General features: G+C 36.3%; 1 protein-coding gene across 1 annotated transcript in view; it reads left to right on the forward strand.

Moving 5' to 3' along the window:
* Positions 1 to 15,809, forward strand: part of HSD17B4 (hydroxysteroid 17-beta dehydrogenase 4) — a 132,098-nt gene that overhangs the window by 15,059 nt on the left and 101,230 nt on the right. The window contains exons 3-6 of the mRNA XM_072597144.1: positions 11,036 to 11,143; positions 12,071 to 12,130; positions 13,346 to 13,367; positions 13,476 to 13,522. Coding sequence (XP_072453245.1) covers positions 11,036 to 11,143; positions 12,071 to 12,130; positions 13,346 to 13,367; positions 13,476 to 13,522 — 237 coding nt within the window. The remainder of the gene's footprint in view (positions 1 to 11,035; positions 11,144 to 12,070; positions 12,131 to 13,345; positions 13,368 to 13,475; positions 13,523 to 15,809) is intronic.

A 15,809-nucleotide genomic window follows, 5' to 3' on the forward strand; every position in this document is an offset into this window, starting at 1 on the left:
TTTTTTCTGAACAAGAAAACAGTGCAACCCAAATGATGAAATGTTTCTGTCAACTGTTTTGATGTGAACCTTTCTGGTTCAACCTGGTTCTGATGCCCCTACCCCCACCCTCCAGTATAGAGGAAGGCTAGCTAGTTAGCTCCCCACATATTGATATTTGGTTGGTAATGAATGAAGTACTGAATTTCTAGGTGACGTAATTCCTTACTCTTGAATCTTTGGCACCTCCTTCTTTCCTGTTCATATATATACGTTTTTTCAGGGAGGGACTTGGGCTGTCCCACTTGTCAGCAATAGCTGTTTGGTGTTGGTGGCTGGCTGACTGGCAATTAGTTTAACTTATTGTCTGTATTAAAACAGGTAGACAGTACCTCAGGTTCCTCAAAGTTAACAGGGGATGAAAGAGAAAAGCATGGTAGATGCAGCAGTGCATTTGAAGCAGTTCTTAGTTGCCTACTTGATTCCCTCATATTCCTTCTTTTGGGGAAGTCATCTAGGGGTCTGGCCCAGGCAGCATTTTAAAGTCAAGGAGGCTCACTATGAGGCCCAGCAACTTTCATTCCCCAGGTATGGGGAATCTTACACTGAGGAAGCCACCCACAAGGCAATTTAGTGTCAACGCTATAACACTTAGGTTGTATTTTAATTTCATGAGATCTAGCCTCAGGATTTCCTGAATGTCAGCTGGCCTTAAAAGCCAGTGATGGACACCTCCTCGTGACTTCACTTTAAAGAGGCAGCTGCAGCAGAGAGTGTACATAATAGTCATTCTTGGGCATGAGGCAGCTTCAGAGTGTTTCCTTACTGACCTCACATCCCATCCCCATCGCTATTTTTGATATAGGTTAAGTTCCAAATCCCAAGGTACGACGCAAAAGAAGTTCAGAATAACCTTTGAAATATTTGGTCTGTCATTCTCTTATCTCCTTTATAGATGAATAATTATTCTGATAGCTAGCCATAATTTATTATCTCAACCCGGAAATAAAAATATTTTCAGCATAACAATGCAAGGGTACACCTGTGACCTTCTTTGAGAAGCAAGGGAGTGGGTCTCCAAGACTTGGAATGTGCACAACCTTTGGGTAGTAAAATATGCCAGTAAAAATGAGGACCTGCTTTCATCCCACAGTTCCCCATTCTGAGTTCTATTTTTGTCAGATAAAACTTGTTCTTGTCTTCCCTTCCGTTTCCCCACTAGTGAGTATGTTCATACCATTGTACTATATTCATCTCATTCTCTGTCCTTTAGCTTCTCTTTCAGCTATGTTGAATACCTGCCCCCTCTTCTCTGTATACCCACACCCTGATTTTTTTTGTCATTCAGATGTCTCCTAACTCTGTGACAACTTGCTATTTCTTGCTCACATTCCTTTTCTGATTCCCTTTGCACTTGAATATGTCACATAATTAGCCCTTAATATTTACTTTTATCAGGTAATATATCATTGGGTAGCAGGCCAGCTCTGGGTTCAGAGGGAATGCAATCTCCACCTATGTGACCATGGCCCAGACCATAAACTACTGATGTTGCCAGTCTGCATTAGTGAAGGGAGATTCGCAGTGAGAGATAAAACACTGATGAAATCACAAGTGTAGAGCACTAGAAAAGAAGAAAAGGTCATTCTTTAAATGTGCTGTATAATTTCCTACTATATATTCTTACTGTGACTGCCCTCTAGGAAACAAATGAGGCAGTTATTTAACAAAACTCTGTGTATGTGTATGTGTGTGTGTGTGTGTGTGTGTGTGTGTGTGTGTGTGTGTGTAGAGATAGAGCAAGAGTGAGCATATATTTGGCTTTTTGCATCTGATAATACTGAAAATAAAGTAAGTATTCAGTAAGTGCTTGATGATTATCAAGTGTAAATTTTGCAGCATTTACGAAACCATAGAATTTTTTGGAGTTGGCAGAGGGCCCATAAAAGGTATCTACTACTACATCTCCTCTCCCATCTTTAGAGGAGGAAACTGAGTGCCAGAAAAGCAAAATATGACCTTCCCAAGATATTGTCAGTGGCAGAATTAGCTAAAAGACCATTAGAGAATCACTTAACCTTTCCAAATCTTAATTTCCTCATATGTAAGTGACACAGTAGTGCTTAACATTACTCAGGTTGGTTGTGAGAAAAGTGCTTTGTAAACCTTAAAATACAGTATACATATCAGCTAATAATAATGAAGCAAGAGAATGTGGTGTGGTAGAAAGAGAACTGGATTTTGAGTCAGATGACCTAGGTTTCAAATCCCCTCTCTCTCCCTGTGAGCTTTGGCAAGATTGGGCCTCAATTCCCTGATATTTGAAATGAGAGGGTTGTAAGATTAGATGATCTCTTAAGATTTATCCTAGTTCTAAAGCCTATGAAATTTCCGAAATCAGCAGAAACCAGAAAGAAGATCCAGAGCGTCTGACTCCTGTAACTCCCTCTTTTCTTCAGGTACAAAATCTTCGTGGAGAATCTTTTTAAGAAAAAATGAATGACTGTGTTCTTACCTTTAAAAAAGACAGCCAAGCACATGTACAACGATCAGAAAATTCATTTCTGTTGAGTGTGTTCGGAGCAGCTGATTAGTTACTTCCTTTCTGTACCTTCTCCGTACAGTCATTGCTGTGTTTGTACATGCACTTCTCTTCATATGCTCACAGTGAATTTGTTTATACTGTTCTTTAGTTTCGTGGGATCATAGAGAGCTGGAAGGGGTCTCAGAGGCCTTCTAGTCCAACCTACTCATTTTATGGGGCAGCTGTGTGGTGCAGTGGATAGAGAACTAGACTTGAAGTTAGGAAGACCCATCTTTGTGAGTTCCAACCCAGCCTCAGAGTAAAACTCTGAGCTTTGTGACCCTGGGCAAGTCACTTAACCCTGTTTACCTCAGTTTCGTCATCTGTAAAATGAACTGGCGAAGGAAATAGCAAACCTCTCCAGTATCTTTGCCAAGAAAACCCCAAATGGGGTCATGAAGTATTGGACATGATTAAAACAACAACTCATTTTGGTGATGAATTATCTAACCAAGATCCCACAGGCAGCAAGCATCTGAGGTGGGCTATGGACCCAGGTTCCCTGTTGGGAGTGCCAGTGCTTATTCTACTGTGCTGTGTTGTTTTCCTTACTTTGAATTACTTTACATAGCCTTCCTGGTTCCCTTATATTTCTCCTTTTTTACCATTTGTGATGGCATTTTAGGTGTACTAGAGTTTAGTTATTCAACATTGTAGATATGCTATAGTTTATTTAGTCGTTCAAAAAATGTTGGATTTTAGGTTGTTTTCAATTCTTTGTTATTATAAGTAATAGCCACTTCTACGTATGTATGTTTGTATATATGTATGTATGTTTTGTATGTGTATATATATATATATATATAATATATATATATATTTCTTATGGTAACCCTTAGGATATAGTCTTTCCTCAAAATGTGATTACTGGGTCAAAGGTATGATTATTTTTGTGCCTCTTATGTGCAGGCAGATTTCCCTTGTATGGAGAATATTAAACATTATGATTTTGATTGCTATTTTCACAATCTCAACTTGAAAATAACTCATTCTTTACTGGTTCTTAAGTTGTTTTTTATGTGTTAAACTGTGCCTATGTGCACAACTGTTTACTTTCCCTTTCCTCCAGTGTTTAAATTTTCTGCCACATGTGAATGTATTTTCCTTAGAGCACAAAGACTAGAATGCAGAGTTTGGAAGAAAAGATTCCCAAAAAGCAGATTTACAGTATTTATGATTTCTCAGCCATTCCTAGCTGTAGCACAGTAACATGGACATGGTTGGTAAGTTGTCTTTTACTAGTCTTATTATCATGCATATAGGCAGTTTGATCTAGGAGTATGGTGAAGGGGGCAACTGGAGCTACCAGAAACCTGTTCCTATTATTCAAAATAATGTGATTATACTACCCAAGTGTTTAGTAACAGATGTTTCTGTAACTAAGTTTCTAAGCATCATGACTTCATTGTATTAATGATGGAGTGACCGAGTAGTAGTGTTAATTTTGTGCCCTGTAATGTTGGAACTCCTTATGGACTATTCTCTTGGGATATCTTTTTAATACAAGCTATCAGTCCCAATAAATTACTTAACTAGAAGTCAAAACTTAACCAAATTAGGTTGCATTTTATGTTATTGCCACTTGGGGGTAGTCTTACATCATGTAAAAATTGAGTAAGTCATTCTAAGTAACTATTTTTTCATTCTACTTAAAAGAATCATTAAAAGAAAACTGGACCACTGCATATTTTTGAGTTTGAGATTTTCTTTTAGTTCTTTCCTGTTATTTGAGTATTTTTATGAAAATGAATACTTAATACAGCAAGAACAAATTTAATTTTTTTATAATCTTATTGCACAAGTTGCCATCCATCCTTTACAGGGTATCTTTGCAGAATTTCTTGCAATGAGGTTAATAATAGGAATACATTGTTATGGAGAGAAAAGTCCCAGTCAGTGTTTTAAAGCTCATTTCTTTCAAGAAAGAAGACAGAAGTAGTTGGATTGATTATGCTGATTTGAAATGCCAATAGAAAAACGTTCTGCTATCCTTGTATATATGTATATTAGAACAGCTAACCTTTTTGTCAGAAACTGTTAATATGGAAAATCCTAGGTACACTTTATAGGATTTTTCCTACTTGTCTTGATCGTGGCTCCCACTGAGGAAAACTGGGGAAATACAGTCATGGGACAGCTGGTATAAAAAGGCTAATTTTGCAAGCACACAATTTATAGTATTATTGAAGAAAGTTTTATTTTTAAAAAAGGAGACCCGTGAATAAAGCAACCATTAATTCCAAAGGTTTATATAAATCCTTAAATATTAGGACACCTTTGGTAGAGGCCCACTCTACAAGACACATCCTTATTTAAAAAAAAAAATTTCTTTTGTTTTTGATCTCACCCCCACTATTTTTCTCCCTTCCCCTCCCAGCATCCCGTATACAAACACATACACACACACACACACACACACACACACACACACACACACATACACAAAAGAGAGAAAAAAAATTGGCATAACTGATCAATATATTGAAAAAGTCTGAAAACAAATGCAATGTACAGTCTCAAAATAAAAAAGTATTATACCTCTTCCCAGAACATTTATTTTTAAATTGTGATTTTGTTTTAAGTGTTTGTTGATATATTTTTTGAAAATCACAATCTTTGGGTCAAAGGGATAATATTACAATAGTATCTAACATCTATACTGTACTTTAAGATCTATAAAACACTTTACAAATCTTATTTAATTCTCATAGTGTAGTGCTATTTTAGGGTAGTGATATTATCCCTATTTTACTGAAGAGGAAATTGAGGCAGACAAAAGTTATGTGTCTGGCCTGGGGCAATACAGCTAGTAAGTACCTGAAACCAGCTTTGAACTCATATTTTTGTACTTTAGGTTCAACACTCTTATCTATTGGATCACCTAGCTACTTTTGTATGTACAATTTAATACATTTTCTCTAATAATTGCAATTTTTGCCCTAAAATAATTTGACTAGTTCATAATTCTATCCAAAGTGTACATACCTGACTTTCTATAACTTCAAAAGCACTATTAAGTTTTGATTTTAAAGATACTTGGCATTGACCTAATTGCTTAGTTATACTTGTAAGGTGTTTATTTCAGAATTTACAAGAATAGAATTATTATTCAAATGTGATCTTGACCTTTCCTTACCATTCAGTCGTGTTGGCCTGTTGTACTTTACACTATTAATATCAATTCAGTTTTGAGTCTCTAAGATGATGACGCTTGTATACTAGTACACGGGAAGCCTCTCAAAGGCAGAAACTTTCTCATCTATGCTTGTGTTCCTCTCAATGGCTGCCATAGTGCTCTGCACACTGTAGATGTTCAGACACATTTAATAGTGACTGATCAAGAAGGGGGAACTTTTTCCATCTGAGGATTTCCATGGTGACAGGAGACTCTAAATCTAAAACCAAACGTAAGGATATTCTAGGAGATGAGGTAGTTGTTCCTTAGGCATAAAATGGAGTCAAAAGAGCACGTTAGGACAACATAGAAAGTATGGTTTTATTACTTTGTTTTTATTCTGCTGTTCCCAACATAATATATAAATATTAAAAGTATGTTCTTTTTCTAACTGTTTAAGGCCAGGCAAGCTCAACATAACATTTTAATAACCTGATTCCTTTCTTGGAAAAGAAAGTCTATATGCCATTGTATTTTGAAGTGGTTTTCTTATAATCTTTTTTTTTTTTTTTTTTTGGTCAACAGAAATTTAGTTCAGTTGAACAAATTCCATTCAGTCAACATTTATCAAGCCCTGATAACATGCCCTTGTACCCGGTTCTATCTGCATGATCTTGAGTACTGGGGATACAAAGATCAAAAATGGTTCTCCCTGTCCTCAAGCTAAGAGCTAATATTTATATAGCACTTACTACGTGCTAGGCATTGTGCAATTATTATTTTATTTGATCCTCACAACAACTGTGGGAGGTAGGTGCTATTTTACAGATGAAGAAACTGAAGGAAAGAGAGTTTAAGTGACTTGCCCAGGGTCAAGCTAGTAACTGAGGCTGGATTTGAATTTGAGTCTTCCTAACTCCTGGCCTGGCACTCTACCCATTGTGTCACTCAGCTGCCTAAGGAATTTACATTCTACTGGGCCTGAGGTGGGGGACGTATTTGTTTGGTAGATATTTGGAGACTCAAGATTGAAGTTAAAGGGTCACATTCAGGCTGTGTACATATATGTAGGAGTCATCTGCAAAGAGGTGATAATTGAACTCTTGGGAGCAGGAAAAATAGAGGAGGCCCTCAGGTCTTGAAGGAGCACTCACATTTAGGGGAATAGAGAAGTGAACAAGTAAAGGGGACTGAGCAGAGACTGTTAGACACCTAGGAAGGAAAAACAGGAAAGAACAGTGTCGTGTTAATTCAGGGTGGAGTGACTGTCCAGTACAAGGGGTAGTTTTCAACATTTTCAAGTGCTGCAGAAAGACTGAGGAGATTGAGAACTGAAAAAATTTTTTCAAAAACTTGGCAGTTGCACAGAAATTAATTGAAAGGTCACATGGACGGTGCAAACAAATTACAATAATTCTGAGAAAAGGATGTCAGCAAGAAATTGTATGACATGTGGGCTGATCATGTGGAAGATGAATGGATGACAGGTGGATGGCCAAAATGCTCCATTGGTACCCTAAAGTGAGAAAAGCCTCTAGCTTATTGGGTGTACCCTCTGTAGTAAACTTGCAGAAGGACGTAGATGAGAGTGACACACATTGGGCAGGCACTTATATGAGCATGTCTCTCCTTTACTGAATAAATTACAAAGGGTCCCTATTGCTTCTGGGACAGAAAAGAGTAGAGGGCCCAGTGCAGAGCCTTAGGGTATACCCAGAGTTAGGAGGCCAGAAATGAATAAGCCTGCAAAGGAGACTGAGGAAGAATGATTATACAGGTAGGAAGAAAGCTAAGAGAGAATTGTCATGAAAACCAGAAAAGATAGAGTATCTAGGAGGAGAGGGCAGTCAGCAGTGTCACTTGCAAAGAGGCCAAGAAGGATTAGGATTGAGAAAAGGCCATCAGATTTGGTTAGAAGGTCATTGGAAAGTTGAGAGAGCAGTTTCAATTGAGTGATGAGGTCAGAAGGTAGATTGCAAAGAGAGGGTGAGAGGAGGAACTGGAAGCAGTGGGTGTGGATGGCTTTCAGAGTTGTCTGAGGGTGGGGAAATACAGGATGATAGCTTGAAGAGATGAAGTAGTTTAGTGAGGCATCTTTAAGAAGGTGTTGGAGATGATGGTGAAGACTCAGGATAGCATTAGAGGGCATTTGGGTGTGTTTGCAGGCCATGGGGAAGAAATCACTAGATGAAGAGGGATTGAAGATTGTTGTTGTTGAGTCAGTTCAGTCGTGTCTGACTTTCCATGACCTTATTTGGGGTTTTCTTGGCAAACATACTGGAGTGGTCTGCCATTTCCTTCTCCAGTTCATTTTACAGATGAAGAAACTGAGGCAAAAAGAGTTGAGTGGCTTGCCCAGGTCACAAAGCTAGTAAATTTCTGAGGCAATATTTGAATTCAGGCCTTCCTGATTCTAGGGCTGGAGCTCTATCCACTATGCCACCTAGCTGCCTTCTATTGAGGATTAGAGTGGGAATGGAATAATCTGAAGAAGAGAGGAGAGAGGTGCTTCCTAACTCTGGCTAGACTCTTAAACTCTACTTTGGGCCTCCTTTGTGCTTTCTTTCTCCTGGTGATCTCATGAAATCACATGGATTTAATTATTACCTCTCACCACTCCATATCTCAGATTTTAATGTACAGCTCTAGTCTTCCTCCTTCAGTCTTGTAACATCTTTTGGACATTTTGAATTATATCCTCTGTGGACATTTCAGACTCAGCATGCTTATCAAACTCAATAATCTTTCCCTCCAATTCACCTCACTTCTTAACTTTCCCGTTTTTGTGTACGACTGGACCCTGCTATTCTTCTAGTCACCCAGGTTCACAACCTCACAATCAGTCCTGACTTGTCCCTTTTCCCCACATAATCAATCATTGGGTTTTAGATCTAGAGTTTGACTTCAGAGGCCATCTCATCTTCCCTTTCATTTTACATATGAGGAAATTAAGGCAGGGAAGGCTAAATGGCTTCCCCCAAAGTCAAATAGGTAATAAATGTTAGAGAATATTTGAATTCACCAACAGAATAAGATTGGGATGAGAAGAGAGATTAGCTACTGCAGGGAAGATAGCCTTGGAAAGGATTTGAGGGGTGGAGGGATTGGATAAATGATACAAACTGATAAAAGGACTGGATTTTTGAACTTTTTTGGGTAATGGTGAGATCAGGGACATGACCCTCTCTGTGTGTAGCTAAGGTGAAGTGGAGGTATAGGATGTCAAAGTTGAATCAGTAGGAAATTTAGGTATTTGAAGGAATATCACCATGTATATTGTAGTCTCCTGGTGTGAATGCAGAAGTTGGAGTGAAGAGGAAGAGCTGGGCACTAAACTCACTGGAGGAGAGGGAATGTTTTAAGGGTTGATAGGTAATGGCCATCTTTATCTGAATTAGGTAATGTATTTGGATAGCCTTAGCCTTAGAAGAGACTGCTGATTAGTTCAGTAATGTCTGGAGAATCTGGAAATGGCAATGTAGAGGAGAGCAGCCTGTTTTGGGCAGGATGGCTAGGGGTCGGGTGTCTGCAGGAGGGAGCCTGATCTCAGTCTGAGGATCAAGGAGAAGGAAGAGGTTTAAAAACGAGAGAAAGTAATTTATTATGGAGTAGGTATTCCCAAGGGGTACATTGGAAGGGCCACACAGATCTGGAGTGGGACTTTGGGGGGTGTGGGTATGGTTGAAGGCAATGGGAATGAAGGATCAGCTAAGTGGGATTGTGGAGGGGCATTTGTTTTTTGGCTGCCAGGAATTGTGTCACTGAGAAGGGAAGAGTAAGAAGTTGTGGGAACATGCTAACAATTAGGGAATGAGTCCAGGCAGAGTGTCAGTGGATGGAAAAGCCTGCACTTGAAGAAAGCAGGAGACTGGAAGATTTAAGGTTATTCTTTGAATGAAGGAGAAATTCAAGAGAACTCAAAGATTTTAATTAGGCTGTTTGTATAAATCAGATGTTCCCCAACTTACTTGACCTGTTGTCTTTAAAAAGAAATTACTCAGCGTCCCCTTGGTTATTTATTTAACCCTTTAATGTTTTTTTTTTGTTTGGAAATTTGCATCATTTCAAATATATACAAATATATAATATAAATTTTTTTAAAGAAATGACATCTTAAATTTAATTTGTAAATTTGTGGGTTTTTTCCTGCATTGAAATTTTGATGATGCAATATTGCATCACTATGTATTATAAACAAGTCTTTCCATGTATATATTCCAATGTATGCTGGACTTCTGGAGAATGCCCAACAGGCTTACCTGCCAACACTTGCTTGGTGAACTTGACTACTGATTGGTTGTAACTTGCATTTTATGTGTTTATTTGGAAAATAATGTAATGACTACAACATTAACTCTGTTACACAACAGATGAAACATGCACGAGTGGTTTTTCAAAGTTTTCTTCTCTTCTTTCCACAAATCACTTATTTTTATTTAGCATCCCCCCCATTACACCTGAGGCTACAGCTGCCCCCGCCTTCTTCCAACAGTCCCCTTCCCCCAGGAGGGGGCAGTATTGCCACTTTGGAACCCTATGGAATGAATCTCAGCACTGTTGTCATCTGGGTTTGCTGGGAGCAGAGAAGAGAAAAATAGAGAGGCCTATGACTGGATGGCGTCAGAATGGTGATGAATTAAGTTTTTGCTTTGTTGTGCCTTTCTGGTCGAGCCTCCTCACTTGCTTATAGTGGGAGAAGGGAGGGCCTAGATGTGTGGTGCTTGGAAACAGTCCTAAAGGTGAAAGAAATCCTTTGCTAATAGTATCTTGCAGAAAATAGAGCCACCCTCTATTAACAATAAGGAAATATACTGGGCAGTTAATAGGTTTACAGCCAAATTCACTTTTCCTAAGGATTTCTGATATGGAAAATCATTTTTTTTTAAATCTCATTTTTTATTGATAGCTTTGCTTTTACATCACCACCATTTCTGAATGTGTCCCTTCCTCTCCCTAACACAGTGAACTATCCTTTATGACAAAGATTGTAAAAGAAAGGGGAAGGCAGTTTAGAAAAACCAATTCAAATCAGCTGTGTCTCACAGTATATACACTGTTCTACACCCCAGTCCTTCTTTATAAATGGGTGATGGATAGTGGTACATTTCCTTCTCCAGAGTCATTATTGTAAATAATGTAGCACTGTGCCTGGTGCATAGTAGGTGCTTCATAAATTCTTGTTTCCAACGTTGAGGGGAATTGTGATTTCTTAAAAAACAAATTTGAAAACACAAAGATCAGACTTCACTGAGATTTCACTTTTAAATTCACAAGTGTACTTTTTCTAATGATTACATAGATTTAGAATACTGTTTTTGTGAGACATAATTGAACAAATGTTTATTTTTACCTTATAGTGAATGATTTAGGAGGGGACTTCAGGGGAATGGGAAAAAGCTCCTCCGCTGCTGATAAAGTTGTTGAAGAAATAAGGAAGAAAGGGGGAAAAGCTGTGGCTAACTATGGTATGTTGTTTGAAAATAATTTTCTTACATTTTTGTTTACGTTATTTGAGCTAATGGAGATATTGAAATTAAAAAGTAACTTATAATGGGCAAAACTCAAAACATCTCTTTGCAGAAGTAAGTGATAAGTATTTTCTAAGTGGGCCCATCTAATTTGACTGTATGTCTAATATGGGGGAAAGAATTTCTCAACTACTGAAGCATATAATTTTTCCACATTACAATTTATGGCTGTCTCAGCTGTGGTCCTCAAAAATTTTGAACTTATGGGAGAATAGAATAACTTCTGCCTTTGCCTTCATACAATCTGTTTCATTTGTATTGAGAAAAATTTATGTATATATCATACTAGAAGTGAGGGAAAAAACTACTTCTATTGGATTGGTGTGAGAATTATTGAAATCTTTCTTTCATCTTTGACAGAAAATTAAATTATGAGCCAAATAAAGTAGAATCTTTAATTTTTACTTTTGAATATCACAGTAGTGACCTATATGAAACTCTTAAGGATCAAATTTATTTCCTAAAGGCAGTTGTGACTATCTCTTCTATAAACCAATACTATTTACATTGATTGAGTATAAAAATCAAATTGTCTTTAAAGTTTTAGGGACAGGAAAGGGTTCTAGAACATATTTTTTTGACTGCTTCTTGGTTAACTGTAACTAATATTACGGTTAATAAGTATATGTTCAAACATACTAAGTAGAAATTGTTCTGTACTGGGAATATGGAGCAATATTTTTCAAATCATTCTTTTTCTTAAACTTTTTTTCTTTAGAGCTAGTATTCCCATTTAATATTTGCCATTAAAAATGTACTTTCCTTGGGTATGATTTGTATTTCTGTGTCTGTCATATAATTTGTAACACTTACATTGGAAAATATTTGTGAAGTGTGCTGAAATTTGCACCTATTTTCCTTCAGATTCTGTAGAAGCTGGAGAGAAGGTTGTGAAGACAGCACTTGATGCCTTTGGAAGAATAGGTGATGTTTCTTTTAATTTATAATTAAGACAGTGCCTGCCATCTTTCTGATAAATTACTCTCAGTTGTTCCTCTGTGTTTATTTTATTTTGCACTTTGAAATTCTAAAGGATTGGACTTTTTAGATATATAAAATTATATAAAATGTTCAATTTCTGCAGATGCTTGTTAGTCTAAAAATGTTATCAACTTCACATTCTTTCATTATCCTATTAATATTAATAAGGGCACCTTGAACTTGTTTTTGCAACATAGTGACAGCTTATTTATACTTAAATTGAACTTGTAAAATATTTTTAAAAGATGATAGTTTGAAAGCATATGTAACAATAACAATTCTCTTTTAGATCAGTGGATGTAATGATAGATTTAAATTAAACAAAATCTTTTCAGTAGAGAATGTTGAACTCTGTGTATTGAGTTTGTATTAGCCTTTTCTGATATAGTGTTATTTATAATAAGTGCTTAATAAAAATTGTTGAATTGAATGAGTAAAAAAAAATCATTGCTGAAAATTCCAAATGGTAAATACAATCTGAAAGTATTTGCATTTTAAAAGCTTATTTTAAAAAAATTTGGAAACATATATTTTAAATAAAAATTCTAATATATTAATATTTTGGGCCAAAATTCCTGTTTATAATATTACTTGACAGTAGAGAAGAGATGGGTCAGAAGTTTTCTGGGTTGAAATATGAAATCAGCTTGAGATAAAAATTTTGCCATGCTTTTCTTGCAATATCAAGATTTGGTTATGTGTCCTGGAACATAGTTATATTACAGTCTGTTTAAAATTTTGATATATTTAGCAAATTGTCAGGCTACTAATTTGGCAGCATAACATTGTTCTCTTTGGTTTAGTTTTCTAGGTGGACAGGTTGAATGAGAGGCTGACAATTGTCACTCAAGTGTAAAATGACAAAGATAAGTGTTTAGAGTGCTGATTCAGTGACAGTTGTTAAGAGGTAACCAATGGAATTGTAATAGGAGGTAGGGAAAAGATAGAGTCAGTGGTCATGAGAGTTTAGAATTAAGGATGAAATAACTGGCTGATAAATTTAGATATTATTTCAGGCACAAAAATCTCATTTCATTGGTCTTTTTGCCTTTTAACTTTGCTAAAAAGTTTTTGAAAGTAATGTGAGTTTTAAAGTTTTAAGCAGATACAATTTAGTATGCTTATATCTAATGTTTGTGACTTTTTTTTTTTTGACAGATGTTGTTGTAAACAATGCTGGGTGAGTAATGTGTTTTTTCTACATTAAGACTTAATGTAGACATAATGTAGGTTCAAAGTTATTTTTCAGTTGTATAACTCTTCCCCTCTTCCTTTCTTGTTTTCTTAGGATTCTGCGAGATCGTTCCTTTGTTAGGACAAGTGATGAAGACTGGGGTAAGTTATTTTAATAGATTCCTTTGGGAATTAGTCACTTTACCTTTCAAAAATTATGAAATTGATTTAAAAAAAGCCAAAGACATTCTTCCTTTTCCATATTCCTGTTGTATATTATCCATCAACAAGCATTTATTAGGCACTTACCTTGTGCCAGATTCTATGCTAGAAACTTTGTGTCAGAAATACAAAGAAAAAAATGAAACAATTTTTGAACATTTTTTACAAGTAAAAGTGATCAAAAGATTGAGATAATTTTTTTTTCAGGAAAAGTTAAAAATGTTAAATCTCCTGCCAAAAGTTACCTCAATGGGGTTGAGCCTTTCAATTTTTTTTCTCATTCATCTTCTTAAGAGCAGCATTTTTTAGGTGTATGTGTACTGTATTTCTAGCACACTTAATACTGATCATTTTTTGTTCAGATTTGGCAGGTTTCTAAAGCAGTCGGGCTTCCAAAAATGTAAGAAATTGGGGAAAGATGGAACAGTCAGAATGTGATTTTTAAACTTAATAAGACTATTTGGAAAGCTTTCCCTCAGTGATGTGACTTAATAAAGTTGAAGTTCATATATACTGATAGCTATGCTGATGCTACCACCCTAATTCAGGCCTCATCCTTTCTCACCTGAAATACTGTCATAGCCCCTAATTAGTTTCTCTGTTTCAGGTATTTCCCTGCTCTTGCAAGTCCTCCACACAGCTGCCAAATACAGCTACTAAAGTCATTTTCATAAAGCACAAGTTACTCACCCTCCTGAATATATTCTGTTGGCTCCTTATCACCTCCAAGATCAAATGTAAATTCCTGTGTTCAGTATTTAAAGTGCCTCACAAACTGGTTCCAATCTTCTTTACATCCTTATTTTCCTCATCACTCCCCTTCCCACATTCTATGGGTCAGCCACCAAATTGGACTTCCTGCTGTTCTGGATACATCATAATCTTAACTCTCATCTCTAAACCTTTATTCTGGTTGACCCTAATACCTTAATATCTGTAAAGCACTCCTTACTTGTCTTCATGTTTTGTAATCTCTCAAGATTTAGCTTGACTTCAAGGTCATTGCACAATTTTAAATATTAAATATTACTGTGGAAGAGTTATCATTTTTATACTTGCGCTACCTATATGATGGGGCTTTCATGAGCTCCTTGAGGGTCAGAAACTAATTTTCCTTTTCTTAATATCCTCAATACTTAGCACAGTGTCTTGCATATGGTAAGCACTTTTTAAATACTTTTTGATTGACTGACCTACATGAGTCCTTTCCTGAGTCTTCCAAATGCTGGTGTCTCCCTAAGTTACCTTGGTTTTTTATACTTATGTAACCTCTGTTTTGAATGTCTCACAGAGACTACAATTACTGTTACTATAGTTTTAAGATGCAGATAAGAACTCAGATGGGATGTTAAGAAAAAAGCAGTTTGTGCTGGTCATTAAAAAAAGTTGGGAAATGTCTTACCAAAGAGTCATTTGTGAAAATGGCTTAATATGAAATATTTCTGTTAATGGAGTCAGGGCATAGTGTATGCTTTATCTGTGATCCATGAGGATCTGTGAAAAATATCGAGTGGAAGGAGGTGAGAAGCTTCTTCCTTTTGAAACTCTTTTAACTGTGGTGCTATAAAGAAACTTTGTAAAGAGAATTTTATAAGTCTGTGAGGAAGAAGAAATACAGTATAATTTAGAAAGACTTTTTCTGAGAAGACGACAAAGGGATAAAAGGACTAATCTTGAGAAGAAGTATTAAGATTAGTAAGAGATTTTAATTAGTGTCTGGAATGAATTAAATGCAGCAAACCTGTTTCCAAACGAGGACTCAGTAACTATGATATTGAGGTTTTGAGGGGAATCAGTCTGTGACTTTGGTAATAATTAACATATTTTGCATAGTTACATATGTCTTTATGTTTATTATAACCTTCATTTGTTAATAAATTGCATATATTTGGCAATTTAAATATTTCATTATTGAGAAGAATACTAATTACTAATGGGAAAGAAAGCTTCATTTTATTAAGTAACAGGTATTTAATAAACTGAGGTGAGAGCTTGAACAAATTAATGAATAAATGGCAAATTTGTTAATGAGAAATTATAATAACACACTTCTGTGTTGCCTTGGAGCTCAGGAGAATAAAATTAAATATATAGCAATGAATCAAGTGGCTGGTTGAGATTGGGTGGCCGTCAAGGGGGTGTGGTCAGACCATAGACCTCATTTAGTCTCACTCCTTGAAGAATTATGTGCATCCCTGCTGCGTTACCACCTTACTACACAAATACG

This window comes from Notamacropus eugenii, chromosome 3 (assembly GCF_028372415.1).
Source record: "Notamacropus eugenii isolate mMacEug1 chromosome 3, mMacEug1.pri_v2, whole genome shotgun sequence".
Classification (NCBI taxonomy): domain Eukaryota; kingdom Metazoa; phylum Chordata; class Mammalia; order Diprotodontia; family Macropodidae; genus Notamacropus; species Notamacropus eugenii.